The 18,081-nt window shown below is 37.2% G+C and overlaps 1 protein-coding gene across 1 annotated transcript in view; it reads left to right on the top strand.

Moving 5' to 3' along the window:
- The window catches only part of LOC106906405 (contactin-associated protein-like 4), a 72,307-nt gene extending 54,874 nt beyond the window's left edge, over window positions 1-17,433 (top strand). The window contains exons 19-24 of the mRNA XM_088014783.1: window positions 295-519; window positions 2,353-2,489; window positions 8,359-8,446; window positions 14,322-14,540; window positions 15,478-15,549; window positions 16,472-17,433. Of these exons, the coding sequence (XP_087870909.1) occupies window positions 295-519; window positions 2,353-2,489; window positions 8,359-8,446; window positions 14,322-14,540; window positions 15,478-15,549; window positions 16,472-16,668 (938 nt within the window). The 3' untranslated portion in view covers window positions 16,669-17,433. The remainder of the gene's footprint in view (window positions 1-294; window positions 520-2,352; window positions 2,490-8,358; window positions 8,447-14,321; window positions 14,541-15,477; window positions 15,550-16,471) is intronic.
- Window positions 17,434-18,081: the final 648 nt, after the last annotated feature.

Raw genomic sequence — 18,081 nt, 5'->3', positions numbered from 1 at the left:
TGTTTTTAAACCATGACAGGTTTTGTTCTCAGCTTTAGTGTGTGGGTGTTTTAAAGGTTAAGCTTCTATATATTTCCACAATACCTTTTTCTGTGTTTGCAACACTTAACACTCATTTGAAAGCATTTGGATACCACATGAAATCAAAGGTTTAGTGAATCATAATCCTGTTTCAGAAGAAAAGTGCCGCCACAGTGAACTCTGTTTGGGTTCAGCAGGTTCAGTCACTGCCAGAGTTTCAAGACAATTTTCTTCTCGCCAACAGTGATGGATTATAATCTGTTTCCCTTGTAGAGCTGTCAGCCAGTTTCAAACCTGGAACGTCGGTCAGATACACCTTCAAGGAGCCGTACGAGTTGACCAGAAACAGCAGCGCTCTGCCGTCCTCCATCTACTCCGACACGACGCTGAGAGGAGAAAACATCTCCATGGGTTTCAGGACGGCTCAGAGCCCGGCTCTGCTGCTTTACGTCAGCTCTTACTACAGAGAGTTCCTGGCTGTGCTCATCAACAAACATGGTGAGAAAGCTTCCTCTGCAAAAACACTAAATGTTACCAAGGAGTTTTGGTCTAGTTTCCTCTGCAAATTGGTAGTAAGGGTGCAACAGTTTTTTTAATTTTGGGAGAACATTTATCGGCCGATTCTTACATGTGAAGCCGATCTTATCTACCTCAGCAAAGGTTGAAAAATGGTCCACTGTCCTCTTTTGCTCTGCAGTGAGAGGTTTGATTGACCCGACCGGCCCACCAGGTCATGTCTGCATGTTTGCAGTTGATACCCCACTGTTGTCAACTCAGTGGCTTTCTTGCTATATTGAGCAACATTTCAGAGAAAAAAAACTTGATATAGGCCAAAATCAGAATCGGCAGATCAGGCTTTTTAAAAATCAGTAATCTGCGATCAGCCAGAAAACTGCAATCAGTGCACTTGGAAAAAAGACTAAACTAACTTAATAGTGACTTTTCAGCAAAATATAGCAGCTTGTTTAAGTCAGTAATTCCTTAACATTGATGAAAAGGTGTTAGTTGAAGTGGCAGATTACCGTATTTCACTCATAACAGGACATTTTCCTCATGTTATAAGTGAATGCCAATTGAACAAGTATTTCTGTTTTTTTTGTCTTATTTCAATGTACTAATAGACTCGAATACATTGTACTAAAAACTAGACCAAAACTACTTGGTAGGAATTAGTTTTTGTGATGTTATATTTATGTCTAAATAAAATCTGATTTTAGTGGGTAAATCTTTGGATCCTTTTCATCATAAGATGCTCGTCGTCCAACAGCTGATTTTCTGAATTTCTCAGCTTCCTCTCCTTTTCTCCCACTCAAGTTTCCTCATCTCCTCCTTTAATGTCTTACCCTCTTTCTGCACCCTTGTTATTTCCTCAGGAATCTTTCAGATCTTCCCCCCCATCTGGGTTTACCTCATTAACCCCTGCTGGTTTTCATCAGTACAGCTTCACCACCTGTTATGTTGTGCTTTTATCAGAGACGTCGTAAACAGTGCTGCAGAAATGGGACTTTGTTCTGCTGCTAATAGGTGATAGATCAGGGAAATGTTGAATAAAACAGCCACAAACTTTGTTGGATAATTAAGTTGTGCCTTTTAAGAGTTGAAGTAGTAAAACTTTGAACTTAGAATTACATTTTCAGCATCCAGGAGTCTTGGAAAATTGGCACTTTGCACCTAGATTAGCTTTAAATAGATTCTTTCCCTGGTCCTAATGGCTCAGAAAGCTAATAGGAAGCAGGGCATTAAGGTTCTGCGCCGGCCGCGGATTCACCAGGTAAAGGCTTTTAATAGAAAGTGTCCATGTAAATCCCTAAGCGCTTTCTTTCACTTCCTCTGCACCGTTTTTAACCATTTTTTATCCAGGACAAAACATTTCCTCCATTTTTTCCCTTCGCTGTGACAAACAGTGATTTCTTCTCTCTAAACTGTGAAGAAAAACTTCAGTAAATCTTAATCCTGAACTGTTTGTAATGGGATTAATCATAATAAAAATTGTAATAAAGTAAACATGTGCGCATTACAAGGACAAGGTGCAGTTCATCCTTTCTAATCTTAAAGCCTCCAGAAATGATTCTTCCATTGAGTTCACTCCTAATTCTCTCAATATTATAAAAAATTAATTAGATGTAGAGTTATTTCATAAATGGGGACTTACAACTAATCCTCTTAGCTGAAAAGCGTTATTACCTCAGATGCTCATCGTTCTGATTCATTGCTGAGGTGAAAAGGGCATCTCCAGACAGAGGTGAAGAGATTAAAGAACAAAGACGAGGCTATTTTCACCAACAAGTTTAAATTGAGGAGGAAAAAAATAAACTTTTTTTGTGTGTTTAGATAAGCTGGAGGTGAGATACAAGCTGGAGGGCAACCGAGACGCTGAAGTGTTGAGGAGCAGCAGCGCAAGGAACCTGGCCAATGGGCAGCTGCACAGCATTACCATCAGGAGAATGACACACACGGTGTCTGTGCAGGTAGCTGTGCACTCAGGAGAGGCTTAATCTGCAAAAACACAACATCCTACCGAGGAGTTTTGGTTTGGTTTCTAATGCAAATGTCCTATGATGCTTAAAATAAGACAAAACTAACTTACAAGTAACTTTTCAGCAAAACATAGTAGTTTGTTTTAAGTCAATAATTCCTTAATGTTCATGAACATTAAGGAATCTGTTGGTCACTTATAACCAGACATTTTTCCCAATTAAAGGTGAAATAACCTACCAGTAGAACCAGTGCTACTGGCAGCTTTGCCCCGTAGCTCTGATCTCTTTAATAATCTGCACACACCGATAAACTATTGTCATTTTCTGGTGAATAACCCTCCACTGAAAGGTTGTCTTAAAATGTCAAGTTTGATTAAAAAAAAAAAAATGGAGCATGATTACAATTTGCATCTGTTTTTAATATACAGAATAAAACCAGTCGAAGCTCGGTGCGTTTCTGTCTCACCCAGCAAACTGAACCACAGGCTTAATTGTTGCTATCAGCTTCATCATTAGTGTGGAGTTGGAGTGCTATAAGGCATTCAGACGAGACGAGAAAATATATGATGTGGTCTCCATGGCAACGAGACAAGAGTTTCACTTTATTGTTGGAGAAAAAATTGAAAATCCACATTTTGACCTTTCACAAATGCGACTAGAGGAAAACACACCATTTAATATACCTGCAACATCAGAGATTGTTAAATTAAAACTTTTGTAAAGAATTCTTTAAAACGTAAGACATTAAAATATGTTTTATACATGAAGCCTATGCATGTGAGAGAGAGGAGGTAGTTTATCATTAATGCATGTTTCTGACCTTTATATTATGCAAAATAAGATGTTTACCTCACAAAGATATTAGTGATGTGTGTTTTTTAAAGTGGAGAATAATAAAATACTCATAGCTGAAATTATATATTGTGTGGGTGGTTCGGTGGGAGGCACAGAGGATTTGGTAAACAAACATTTTTTTTTTTTCATTCTCCAAGACGAAATGACATTTCTTTAAAGAAAATAGCGATCTAAATTTATGTTGGTGTTTATTTTTCATAATAAACATGAAATACTGTTAAGATTTCTATGGATTTCTTTCTTCTCCATATGACTTTTTGTATCTCTTGTGCTTAATGCAGACATCTGGTCGCTGTATAATCACGACAAAATATTTATTTTCTTGAACAAGTATGTTTTCTACTGAAGCGGATTGCTATCACGCAGGGAAAAAAAATCAAGCGCTATCGCGTTATGACGTGATACGTATCTTGTTTAAACGTGATGGTATCTTGTTAAAACGTGATGGTATCTTGTTAAAACGTGATGGTATCTTGTTAAAACGTGATGGTATCTTGTTAAAACGTGATGGTATCTTGTTAAAACGTGATGGTATCTTGTTTAAACGTGATGGTATCTTGTTAAAACGTGATGGTATCTTGTTAAAACGTGATACGTATCTTGTTTAAACGTGATATTTATCTTGTTTAAACGTGATATTTATCTTGTTTAAACGTGATAATTTTATGTCCAGGAAGTGGCGGTATTATGCTAGGCTAGTACAGTGGCTAACATGAATTGGTCAGGTTTCCTTTCATGTTTGGTCTACAACATGTAGAGATACGGATGCTGCTTTGCACTGTGGTTAAAACCATTAATAGCCTGCGTACTCTGAGCAGGATCCTAAACAGAACGGGACTGCACCGAAGGAAACGTCAGTCCGGTCCTCTAGCTGTAGCGGCGTTCCTGACTGTCTGGATCGAAGCTCAAGTTGGCTTCCGATTGTAGCTTCTGATTTGGGAAATGGCTAAAGGGAGATTATAACGGAGGCTCAGATGTATTTGCTGAACATTTTCTGTTCAGATTTTTTTTTTTTTTAACAGTACAATTGCTGAAATACGGCAACGGCTGTTCGTAACCAAGCAACCGAAATCAACAGAAGGCTAGATAGTGGCAAAAGACGAAACTAGATCCTGTTAAGCATTCTTCAAAATAAAAGACTTCCTCTCTCCAAAATAAATCATAAATAAAGCCTTGAATTTAATTATCTTTCACGTCACGATTTTTTTCCCCCTGCGTGATAGCAATGCGCTTCCGTAGTTTTCATCAATATCAATATTCATCAATATAAAGAAATTATTTACTTAAATCAAGCACCTAAATCCTGCTGAAACACAAAATCTTACAAAGTATTTTTGTCTAGTTTGTTGTGCAAATATCTTAATACATTTGAAACGAGACAAAACTAACTTGTAAGTAAATTTTCAGCAAGATACAGGAGTCTGTTTATGGTCAGTAAATCCTTGATATTGATATTTATTTGTTTCATTGGCAGATTATTTCATCTACAAGTGGGGAAAATGTTTTGCTTTAACTTAATTCAAGTATATTCAGATACTTTCTCTAGAAACTAGACAAAAATACTTGGTAATATTTTGTGTTTTTGCAGCGTAGTGACATGACGTTGCTGTCTGAGCTGCTAAAAAGCAACCTGCCATCCTGGACTGAAGTCCTTCTTAGCAATCCCCAAAACCAGCGTAGGATCGTTTTATGTTATGACTGCAGGCCTTAAGGGAACAAAATACATCAACCAACTAATTAAATTACACTTCAAATGAAATATGAAGCACGGTAATCTTATCTGGATCCAACAACTCTCCCAGCTTGTTCGCAGCAGCCGGGTTTGATGTATGAGGACGGCACTTACAACCAGGAGTCAGTAGCCGGAATGTCTCTTTAATTATAAACAATGTGAGATAAAATACAAGGTGACCTCATCCTGATTCGCCGCGTGTGAGGCTGCAGTGAAATATGAAGTGCGCTTCGTTGTGTCTGCTTCCATCATCATGAATCACTGCTTTGTTATCAACGCGCTCTGAGGAAGCAGGGCGGGGTTTCATGCAGCCATTTCCTGATGGCCAGCAGTCTCTCAAGTGGACATAATCATCTCCACCGCCCTGACCTCATGAAAAATGACCCAGTAAAGGCGAAATCGCTCCAGCAGAATGTCGGATCGCCGGGTTCTGGCTCTTATCGGGGCTCCCTTTATTCGCGATTCTTTTGGGTTTTACAGACGGTGTTTCATTACGGCTGGAAAGCAGTACATCAGACTGACAGGGAGCGGAAAATAAAGTCCTGGCCTCAACGTAAGGAGCGCTTCATGTTCAGACTGCTAAGTATAAATGAACCAGGAAACATGGAGGTGGTCAAATAAATCCGGTAACGGTAAAGTAAAACAAGCTTTGTTCAACTGGCTATAAGAGGCCTTGCTTGTAATAATCTAGTTAAACTTTAAACAGGATTTAACACATTTACTGCATGAGTTAATCAATCAATCACGTTTATTTGTATCACACATTTCAGCATCCGGCAGTTCAAAGTGCTTTACATGATAAAAACACAAACATACAAAGTCATAGAAGACGGTCAATAATTGAGATATTACGTTTCGTCAAGTGACATCATTTCATATGAAGATGTTGGTCAGTGTTTCATTAATTATTATTATTATGAAGAAGTTTTATTTATATAGCACTTTTTCAGCAACAAGCAGTTCAAAGTGCTTTGCATGAATTAGAAGAAAAGCAAAGACAACAAAATAAAATAAAAAACAAGCACATGAAAAGAAAAACTGCACTTTAAAATGTTCCATTTAATTGTTAGTATGAACCACCATGAAAAAATAAAAAAGCATTTCAGCAAAGAATCAGAAGTGAGTTTCAAGACTTACTGTCTGATGATTTGATATTAAAGAATTTAGCACAGAATTTTATCTACAAAGATGAAGCCATTTCACATGAGAAGTTATGACAGATAGCGTAGTGTGAAAAAACAAAACAAAACAGTAGGTCCAGAAGAAACAGGCCCACAGCATCACGCCTCCATCACCATACTCAACAGTGGGCATTGGGTGCTTTCTCAGACATTGATCCTTTGTTTTAGTCCAGACCAATCTGCTTTTTTGTTAACAAAAAGCTCAATTAGAGTACCGTATTTTCCGCACTATAAGACGCACCTAAAAACCTTCAATTTCCTCAAAAGCCGACAGTGCGCCTTATAATCCAGTGCGCCTTATATATGGACCAATATTGAGCCACAACAGGTCCAGCAACGGACCTCACCACAGGGGCCGCGTTTCATTGGCTAATGCCCATTTTAGGTCACAGTGCAGCTACCACGTGCGTGACCGTCTCACAAACACAAGCTACAGTAGTAAACATATGCTAATGTACATTCAAAACCATGAATGCCGACTTACCCAGCCTTGCAAGAACAATAGGCATCAGTGATCTTGTCCACAGCTATATTTATGCTGAGGGTGTGAGGATCTGCTGTTTTCCTCATCTATCGGTAGCTTTTAGCTGTGACGCGCACAATGTTGGAGGCATCCAGTGGCTCAAACACCTTGATGTCGTCCAAAAAAGATGACATGAACTTGTTGGTTCCCCTGTCCATTGTCGTGGCTGATATGTTGTGAAAATCCGGCAGAAATGCTACGCTAATTAACTCAGATCGAAATGAAAGACGTCATGTTTACACAGACATGCAGTAGGCTGCTTACGTAGTTGGTCCACTACGGTAAGCAGCCGCCAACTTCTTTTTCCCCCGTAGAAGAAGAAGTGCGCGGTGCATGCTGGGATAGTTGTCAGAACACTGGTTTGTTAATAAAGTTTGATAATACATTTAAAGGGGGGGAGGGGCAGGGGAAGAGAGACAGAGACTGCAGCGGCAGCGTGTCGGTTGGTCTGTGTTACCCAGAAAGCAGTTGGGCATAATATCGCAACACCAACACCGTGAGTGAAACAACGGCTGGGCCAGCCTACTATATAAAGTACTCGGGGACCATTTCTTTATTAATGTGGATGTGTAATAATAGAGTATGAAGCGTCTATTCTATGCGCCTTATAATGCGGTGCGCCTAATGTATGAAAAAAGTCCTAAAATAGGCCATTCATTGAAGGTGCGCCTTATAATCCGGTGCGCCTTATAGTGCGGAAAATACGGTATATAAAAGTTCCTATTTTAAAGTTTGTGTTGGTAGAAACAAACAGGCTTTGTCCTGACTCTAAACATGTCATGTTGGTATTTAGATGTGTGTCTTAATGGTTGTTAAAAGTCTCATGGGTCATTTTGAAGAAGCACAGATCAAAAAGTCTCACTAGCCTCGACAGTAATGGCTTCACCTGAAATACACTTTTCATTTTCTGACAGCTCTTACAATGCAGGTGTGGCTGGGAATTCATAAAATCAAAGTACAATGCTTTCTGTGCTTCACATCACATCTGAAAGTTGATTTTAAAAACTTCTTATGGATCTTTTTACAGCTGAGAATCTTAAAATTTCAAGCCAAGTTAAAGAAACCAAAAAAAATTCAGTAAAATTTCTTAGCAGTCTCAGAATAAGCAAATTTTCAGTTAAAAAACTTTCAAACTTTGATAACCTAATTAAATGTTTATTTACACGTCATGCTGGAAAATTATGAATGTTTGATTTCCACTTAGTTAAAACGGGGAAAATAAAATTATCCCTCATTTTTTAACTTAGCATGAAACTCTTTAGAAGCATTTTCTCAAGATAATTTTCCCAGGAAACTTCTGGAATGATTATTAATTATAAATTTAGTTTTGTTGAGTTGAGGCTATTAAACTGCACAGCAAAAACACAAAATCTTACTAAGTTGTTTTTTTTTTTTTTTTTTTTGAGTTTCCAGTGGAAATATCTTGGTAAACCTGAAATAAGCAGAGTTTTGTAGCACCAAAACAAGATCAAAAACAAGATTTTGTGTTTTTGCAGTGTGCACATACAGAAAGGTTTATGAAAAATACACATAAAAACTAAATTCAAATCTCTTTTTGTTTTCCATTAGGTTGATCAAAATGCCAGAGAAGACTTCAACCTCACGTCTGACGGAGAGTTTAATGCCATCAAGTCGCTGGTGTTGGGCAAAGTGCATGGTAAGTGAGGAGGCAGTGAGAGCAGAAAGTAGATATTTTTGGCTTTAAAGCACTCAGACTTGTTCGCTCTCCTCCAACACTCAGCAGGTCCACTTTCACAAGAATAAAAGGAAAAAGCTGGACTAAATGCATTGTTACTGCACACAAAAAATGCTAAAAGTCGACTTGAGAACAGCTGGTGCTGATTTCTTTTATATTATATTTTCTCTCATGGTTAAAAATCAACAGTATTGAATAATTTCTTGCAGTTTGATTAAAAAAAATAGTTGCTCAGAAATTTCTTTTTGTTCTGAAGAAATTTTTGTTGAGAATCAACTTCCATCCTTATCGCTACAACCAGCCCCTAACAACGAGTCTTTGAAGAAACCACCTGGTGCCATGGAAATGAAAACGGTCAAATATGTTGTGCTTTTCCAAAAGTTACAGCAGAGTTAGAGCTCAGAACTTTTAGAGTCTTTAAAAAGTACATTTCTGCTCCATATTATTAGATAACTCTCAGGTCTGGGATGATAAGGAAGTTGTTGCCTTCAGAGCAAAATGTCTCACATCTGCTGCATTATGGGTTCAGAGCAGGTGGGGAAGGCGACCAGACCAGGACATATGTGAAGTACTAAAGTACAGGAAGGACTATAAATGGTTTGAGTCAAGATTATAATACTATAATAAAAAAGTACCTGTTTCCTGACCTGATTACCAAGCAGACATGCCTACAATGTAAAAACAAAATATTATCAAGTATTTTTGCTTAGTTTTTAGTGCAAATATCTTATCACACTTAAAATATATAAAAATAACCTATAAGTAATGTTTCAGCAAGATATAGGAGCTTTAAGTCAATAATTCTTAAATATTGATGAAAAAGTTCTACTTCCACTGGCAGAACGTGGGAAAAATGTTTCAAGTGCTTCCTTCCAATGCAACTTTATTTATCAATATTAATGAATTATTGACTTAAAACAAGCATCCATATCTTCCTGAAAGTAACCTGTAAGTTAGTTTTGTCCTATTTCAAGTGAACAAAGATATTTGCACTAGATGTTAGACTGAAGATACTTGGTAATATTTTTGCAGTGCAGATTGTGCAGATAATTTAACTTCTGCTCCACGACCAGATTTCCTGAAGTCCTAGACTGTGTGTACAATCCTTGACCAAACAAATACATACATGTTTATACAAAACACAGGATTTTTTCATTTATTAAAACTAAAAACATAACATATACATTACAAGACAGGGTCACATAAAACTCCTCTCTCACCTGGGGGCCAGTCCTTGGAACCGTTTAACACTCTGGTCACGAAGCAACAAGCTTATCTACCCGGCAACAGCGTGTCATAAACTCCATGCTGGAGTCACTGGAGAGTGTGAGGAGGGAGTGTGTCAAGTCATTCTGTGGCAGAAAAGCCATCTAAACATGATTTATAGAGAACATTTCTTTCTTCTTGACTCAGTTCTTCCTTTTTTGTTCAGATGTTTTTACAACAGTGAACAAAAATCCAGTAAGAATGAAAGAAAGTAAAATTTTTGCTGATTCTTTGTCGTTTTTTTAAATTTTCTTAGAGCTTGCCATGTTAGTTCATTATTTTGTTAGTTTATTTATTAGTTACTTCTGCATAGGATTTAGTTTTCTTTGAGTAGTTTGTTAGTTTTCACCTGGTTTATAATTTCTCTGAGTCCCAGTTCAGCTCTGTGTTTACCTTAAAATTGCACAAACTGGAGTTACAATGATAAATTTCCTTAATGGAAACACAGAAATGTTAAAATAAATGTATGTTTTTTTCCATTGCAAGTTTTTGCGCTATAAGAGGTTTGTGGATTTTGCAAAACTGCAATGGAGAAACTTTTTTTTTTGCACCACTCCAGTTTGTAAACAGTGATTGAGTATTAGGACCACACTCATAAAATAAAATAAACTCTGAGAATAAAGTAATAAAACTACGAGAATAAAGTCAAAATTAGAAGAATAAAGAAATAATACAAGCATACGTAACATTACAACTTTATTCTGTTAATGTTATGACTTTTCTGGTATGGTTACAACTTTATTCTCATATAATTTTGATTTTGTTCTCATATTTTTATGACTTTATTCTGTTTTTTTTTCTTAGTACGGCCCTATTTCTCCATTGTAGTATACAGCAGCTCATTTGGACAATGTACCTTCTGCACTTGGGTCCTTTTCATGACTTACACTTTTTGACAATTTTCCAATACTCTAAAACCCTCAAAAACCTTTCTGCGTTTGCTCAATGAAGCTGAAAACCACTTTTATAGGTGAAAATTAGCTCAAAAGAAGAATGAAAATAAACATATTTAACAGAGATGGGTGAATTTTAAATAATTAATCTTCAGTGAAAGCCGACTCATTCTATGAAAGAACAAGAAAACGTTCCCAGATGCCTGGAGAAACAAAAGGACGCCTTTCTGTTCTGGCAGCTCTGCTCTGTACAAAGCTTTTCTTTGTGTCATGTCTAGCAAATATTTGATGACTTGTCATAATTTAAAATGGACCTGGTTACTGCGCTGGACCGATGAGGACTTTCTGGGAGTTCTTCACAATGCATTGCCTTGGCCAGAAAGATTTTTAGTCTTAAAGTAAAAGATCAATTCTCTTTGTTCTTGCAAACTATTTCCAGACCTCAACTCCCCACGCTGCAGAACGATGCACATGGCTAAAAGAGAGACTGTGTGATGGTAGCAAAAAGTCTTAGCCAGTAGAGTTTATCCAATATAAGAGAAAAACCAGAATTTATGTCTGAGGTTAAATAAACAATTTAAAATGCATTCATAATGAAAACAGGAATGCTTAAGTCCCTGCAGTTTAGGGTGAAAATTGATGCATTCCATATTAATAAAAGATTGTGTTTCTATAGATTTTAGTCGTTGTGAAACTGGCAGCAGATGAGTCTGATTTTACCCCCATTTTTACCACTTACATGCTGCATTGTGGAAACATGGCACTTCTATTCTGTGCACTGAAAAAACACAAAATCTTACTAAGTATTTGTTGTTAATTTCTAGTACAAATATCTTAGTACGTTTAAAATTAGATAAAAATAACTTGCAAGTAACTTTTCAGCAAAACATTAGTTTATTTTAAGTAAAACATTCCTTAATATTGCTGAAACATACCATAAGCTAAACATTTTAAATTCATTAATTTACATTATTGTTCCACTGGCAGATTATTTTACTTATAACTAGTACTTTTTCATCAATACTGACTTAAAACAACATCATATCTTCCTGAAAAGTTACTTATAAGTTAGTTTTGTCTTTTTTCAGATGGACTCAAATACCAAATATTTGGTGAAAATTTTGTATTTCTGCAGTTTGTTGCACCATATTGGTGCCAAGCTGAATGGAAATCGTGACGCAGGAAGTAAAAATGTGAGGTTGTCGCCCATTTCCACATGCCGAAAATGCATCGGCTCTGTTGGATCACTGAGTAAACAAGTTTTTGATGAATGCTGTTTAAATGCTTTTTAAAAGCAACAATCCATGTGTTAGCTTCAGCTGAAACATCGCCACACCTTCCAGGTTTAGCAAAATGCTGTAATGTATTTCATAATGGACTTTTAAAAGCTTGGGGATCGTTTTAGATGCTGGTAAAATCTTTATGCCACTCTGTTTTGCACTTCTTGCCCTCGCAAAATAAAAAAATAGAAAGCATCGTGTCTAGCCTCTGGGCAATGTATTTAGAGAATTTGGATTTTTGTACTTCTCACATGTGCATAAGTGTTTATTTCTTTGCATTATTGGAAAGAGTCGGGAATGTGTGGTGTCTTTGCTATGATTTATCCACCTAAATGTGCATTCGTAGACAGGGAATTGTAAAAGGCTCAGGGTGACAAGAGTAATAGGGACCACGTCATGATTTATTCATGTTTCCTTTAAGCGGCTCCTTCAAAGAGCGTCTGAAATATAAGTTGCAAATAACATGAGGGGCTGAGAGGCCGCAGCCTTCAGCCAGACTGTCGCTTTAAAGGGTGTCGCCCATTTATTTTAGCTTTATCTGAAGAGACTGTCATTATAGTTGGAGAATTATACATTTCACTAGTTTGTCTGAGTTGAATGTGAAATTAGGATTGTTTTTTCTTGCAGGACAGATTGAGAAAAGACCGAGTAGGCTGCATGGTTGTGTCGTTCTTAGCACTGTTGCCTTGTAGCAAGAAAGTTGTGGGTTTTTGCTTTTAGTCCCCATGAATATGTGGGTTTTCTCTGAGTACTCTGACTTCGTCCCACAGTCCAAAAACAAAACGGTTAGGTTAACTGGTTGCTCTGATTGCTTTTAGGTTTGAGTGTATGAACGGTTGTTTTTGCAGAGTTGGGTAATATTAACTACTTGCATTTTGTATAGTTACATTTTGGTGTAATTTCTAGTACAAATATCTTAGTACAGTTGAAATAAGACAAAACTAACAAGTATGTTTTGAGCAAGGTAAAAGAGCTTGTTGTGAGAAAATAATTCCTTAATATTGATTAAAATGTACTAATTCTACTGGCAGATTGTTTCACTTCTAACATGGGAAAAATGTCTTGCTTTAAATTAAACAATCTGCCAGAGGAACTAGTACTGCCACATCGTTGAAATGTGGCAACGATGTGGCACATCCTTTAAAACACCCTAAGATGTACATTTTTAATTAAATTTACAACAGCTCTATTTAAGGTAACTTAATAAATCCTCATTTTATTGCAGTCTGGTGTAAAGCTCAGGTTTGTTGTCAGCTGAACGAGCGCGGCGCGTTTCAACCTGCCATGTCGACGTACAACCTGCTGTCCACTCTGTCAAACCAACAGCGGCAGAGACTCTGATCAGAATCAGAAAAAGCAGCGGCGACGTGGATTTCCCGTCGCTTCCCCCCAGCCTCGTCATCCATCAGGCTAACTAATGGAGCCAGAAGGAACACAGGGAGGCTGGAGGAGACGCGATGTAGCGAGCAGAGCAACAGCTGAGAGACGGCTGTAATGTTTCCTCATCAACATGCAGATGTGTTCAGGTAACAGTCAGCTCTCAGTCATCTGATGCAGCTGTTTGTGTCGGCTTTAGCAGCTGCTGTTTACGCTGCAGTGAGGAGTTCAGATGAGTGATGGAGAGGAAGGAGTCGGTGAAATTAACAGATAAAGGCAGAGAGGGAAGATTTGTCCCATTGTATGATGAATACAGGTGGAAACTGGAAGAATTGAAGGCCAATGATGAATTAAAGGTCTGTCAGCATTTGGTGATTATCTCGTTTATGCTTCCAGGAGCAGAGTTGGTACTAACTAGTTACATTTACTCAATTACATTTACTTGAGTAACTTTTTTGTTTTTTTTAAAAATACTTCTGGGGTATAACTGTGGGTAGAAAATCCAGAAAATTTACTCAAGAATAGAAATACTTCATAACAGTAGCATGCAACTTTAATAAAACATGTTTTTTCTACAAATTTACTAAAACTGTCACCATATTGTGACAGTGTAATATGAGACAGATAATATGTGAAAAAAATTATCTCCTCCACTTCCTTCCTCCCTGTGCTGAAGAAATTTACTGCCGCCAGTTAAAAACAACTGATCAGAGCCAGGAGGAGGGTCTTAACGCTTCAATCATGCTTGTGAATGCGCTGCTAAATGTGTAAAGGTGGAGAAACGGCTCAGAGTCAGCGGTGGCTAACTATCCTTAGTATTCACAGCAGTCTCTGCTGAATAATTTGTCAGTGGAACAATACATTTTAACTGGTATTGTTAAAATGTAAAGACATACAATAGACAGAAATGTGCATGCTAATTTAGATATCAGTGTTGCAATATTGTATGACTTTGCACCATTTGCTACCTGTTTTGCACAGATGTCCAGAATAATGTATATTTTTTACTTTCTTTTGCAGAGTCTGGCGATTTGGACCCTCATCTGGCACGGCTGGCCTCTCTGGGTTTCACCGGCTGCCTGTCAGTAGTTCAGTTCAACTCCATCAATCCTCTGAAAGCTGCTCTGCTCCACCCAGACACCAGCCCCGTCATCATCACCGGACCTTTGGTTCGGTCCAACTGTGGCTCTGCAGCCTCAGCCAATCCCTACGCAGCTGAAAACATTCACCATATATCAGGTAAAACACGGAGTTAGGGATCAAACTTTGAGGTTTCTGTTATTAATAGAAGTTTGATTTGTGTTTACTTGTGCTGCTTTACTCAGTTGGTCTGTCATTGTGTGTCTGGTCCTACCATTTAAACTTAAGAAATAAATAAAGTATTTTATTCAGGGTCAAATACAGAACACCTACAAGAACAATGAAATGAGATTTTCATTTATTTCTCCAGAGAAACATTTTAGCCATAATTATGTTCTGGTTCATTTTTTTCTTCTTCTGTTTTTCTATATTTCCTCAGTACTTGTTTTGTTGATTGGATTTTCTTTCTACTCTTTTCACATTCTGCAACAACACAGAACTTTACCAAGTATTTTTGGTCTAGCTTCTAGTGCAAATATCATAATACAAGTTAAGTAACTTTTCACAAAGATAGGTGGGGTAGTGTTACTATTGGCAGATTATTTCACATATAACAAGGAAAAATGTCTGTAGAAGTGATATAATCTGCCAATAGTACCAGAACTTTTTCGTCGATATTAAGGATTTATTGACTGTAAACAAGCTCCCATATTTTGCTGAAAAGTTACTTGTAAATTAGTTTTGTCTAATTTCAAGTGTACTAAGATATTTTGCACTAGAAACTAGACCAAAAATATTTGGTAAGATTTTATGTTTTTGCAGTTTAGGAGAACAAAAACTTTTATCATACTTTTATTAAACTTAAAAGAATGAGAATAAAAACTATTTCCAGTTGTGATGCATTTTCAAGGGGAACATGGGGGTTCTGTGTTTAAAGCTAACTGGATGCTTCAGTATTTCTCTTGCTTTGCTGTCTGTACATAATTTCTGCTTCTCTCATTTTCCTCCTCAATTCGGTGATGACTTCTGGCTTTTTATTTTGGTCTTTCTAACGTGTCTCTTGCTCTGATTTGTTCCTCCTGACTCTTCGCTGTAGACCGGTCCGGCTCAGTGGGCTCAGGTCAACCTTTAGTCAATGCCATCAGGACCGACTCGGCTCTGATTGGAGGTACTAAACCATTTCTGCCTCTCCCTGCACTGTTACCTTTGCTCACACTATCAGTTTCAAATCAGGCATAGCATCTTTTATAAAACTTTGCTTTAATGTGTTTGTTCAGGCGACATTTAAAATGTTTGGAGCGAGAGATGGGCAAGACATGACTCGATTTAAAACCAATTTAAACTTTGGTTCTCTGCCAGCATTAATTGATTCAAAGTGGAGACTCTACGAGGTGGGAACTGTGGAAGTCATTTAAAACTGTCCATTCAATCCTGTTGTACACAAAGGGCAGGAAACCTAATCGAACTACAGAAATCTGCTGAGAAAGCTTACTCTGTCATTATCACAATACATGGCCATTTTTTAATGCATTATTAAACTGATTTTAAATTCTGCTTCAACCTATTAAGCTCTACTTAGTTTTCCCTAAAGTGCTCAGGTTTGATCTTAACTGATGGAAAACTTTTTAAAGTGATTTTTAGATTAGCAATTCAATCAGCTGTGCATAAAAGAAATGTGCTGCGGTTCTGTTATGCCAGAGTTTCTGCATATAAATTAGAATAGAGAAACAATTCAGTAAGTTAAACCTGTATAGATTCAACCCACAGACTCATTTATTTCAAGTGTTTCTTTTTCTTTTGATGATTACAGCCTGCAGCTAATAAAAAACAAGTTTCAGTTTCTCAGAAAATATTAGACTAATAAAAACTGTTTTAATGTGTAATGTTAAGGCTCATACAGGAAGAGGGCTGGTTTTACAGTCCAGGTCACGATAGACTTTCAGAGGGCAGTATGTTAATGGAAGGTTGAGTGGAAGGAAAAACTGTATTCAGTATTTCATCTTTTTTTATTTGCTCCCACAATCAGTCAGATTACCATAAAAGAAACACTGTTTATTGAATTAAACATTTTCATGATATTCTAATTCCAGGTGTCATAGCGGTCGTCATCTTCGTGGTTCTGACCGGCTTGGCCGTCGCCGCGCGGTACCTCTACCGGAGGAAGGACACGTATCGAAACCAGGAGGGGAACACAGTCAAACAGGAAGACAGTCCAGACTTCCCTTTCAACAACCAGACTGACTCCCAGAACCTGTCCTCCCAGAACCCAAAGGAGTATTTTATCTAACAGGAGTTCTGCCGACCCGACGCGCTGCCGCTGTTTTACGGGGTCGGAGGTGAAGAAGACGACTTGAAGACCCTCTGGACTCGTCGCTTGGCTCAAGAGCCTCCTGGACTCTTTACCAGAAGTGGCTCAACTTCAAGGCGAAGGCAAAAGCAAACAGTTTGGTGTTGTGTTTCTGTTGCTTTACTGTAAAATTGTGGATATTCTGATACAAACAGGCAACAGTGTTTGACTTCAAGGTGGTAATATGCATTTTTACAGAAACTGGAATGTGGGATTTGTGTCTTGGCAACAAGTTTTTGCTGCTTTCACTTTGTTACTTTTCAATGTTGAAGTTGTCAATCTTTTATTGAAGTACTAGGGAGAAAATGTGAAGTGCTGCCCCCTGGTGGCAACATGTAAAGATGATTTCCAGATTCATGTGTTTGGGTTTAAAGGGATTTCACAAAATATTCATTAATGTTTTACTCTTCTCCAATTTCCAGGTGCATATTTTAATTCCCTTAATGCATATTTTAGTTTCTTACACCAGCTGCCAAATTTATTCCACAACTTAAGCCAGGGCTGTCCAAACTTTTTGTCACATGGACCAAGTAAAAAGAATTAGCAGGCCAAGAAACTATAGTTTTTATTGTTTTATCTTAAGTTTTTTACTGCTCAACAATAAACTAAGCATACAATAATTTTAATTAAATAACAAAGTCAGTTTTTTGTTGGAAATATAAGTTTAAATCTGTGTAAATCCAAAATTTAAAAAGGGTTTTCCATTTTAAGGCATCCAGTTTGAAAATTCTTTTAGGCCTTGGTATATATATATATATATATATATATATATATATATATATATATATATATATATATATATAACCTATTATCTCCAATAAGAACAGGATTTTATTTAAAAATGTTTTCTATATTAAGCCAAGTTTAATCAATTAATCTGGGTTGTCTAAAGTCTACAAAGAAGTAAATCTGGTTTTATTAACTGAGTCAAAGAGAAATCAAAAAGTTTTTTATTGAAACACATACTTTGTGTTTTATGTAAGATTTTTCATTGAAAGATTTTAATTTGTTAGAAATTAAAGATAAAAAATGTCTCCATCTGCATCAACCATGTTTGCTGGCCGGGCCACACAGAATCAATCCAAGGGTCACATGCAGCCCCCGAGCCACACTTTGGACACCCTTGACTTAATCACACATTCTGTAGAATATAAAGGTGCATTTCATATCGTTTTAAAAATCATTGTACCAAAACACAATGTGAAATGTTACTATGGACTTTGTGAAGCGTTTAGGTTTATCTTAGTTGCCTTAGCAACTCCATTCCTTTATATATATTTTTTTGGACAAACTGAGACAAAAATGCTTCTGTGCTTTGAGATGTTGTCCTCAAGAGACTGTGGAGACAAAAAA

This window comes from Poecilia mexicana, unplaced genomic scaffold (genome assembly GCF_051168715.1).
Source record: "Poecilia mexicana isolate PSO_F unplaced genomic scaffold, ASM5116871v1 scaffold_17, whole genome shotgun sequence".
Taxonomy (NCBI): domain Eukaryota; kingdom Metazoa; phylum Chordata; class Actinopteri; order Cyprinodontiformes; family Poeciliidae; genus Poecilia; species Poecilia mexicana.
This window is presented reverse-complemented; position numbering and strand designations above follow the sequence as displayed.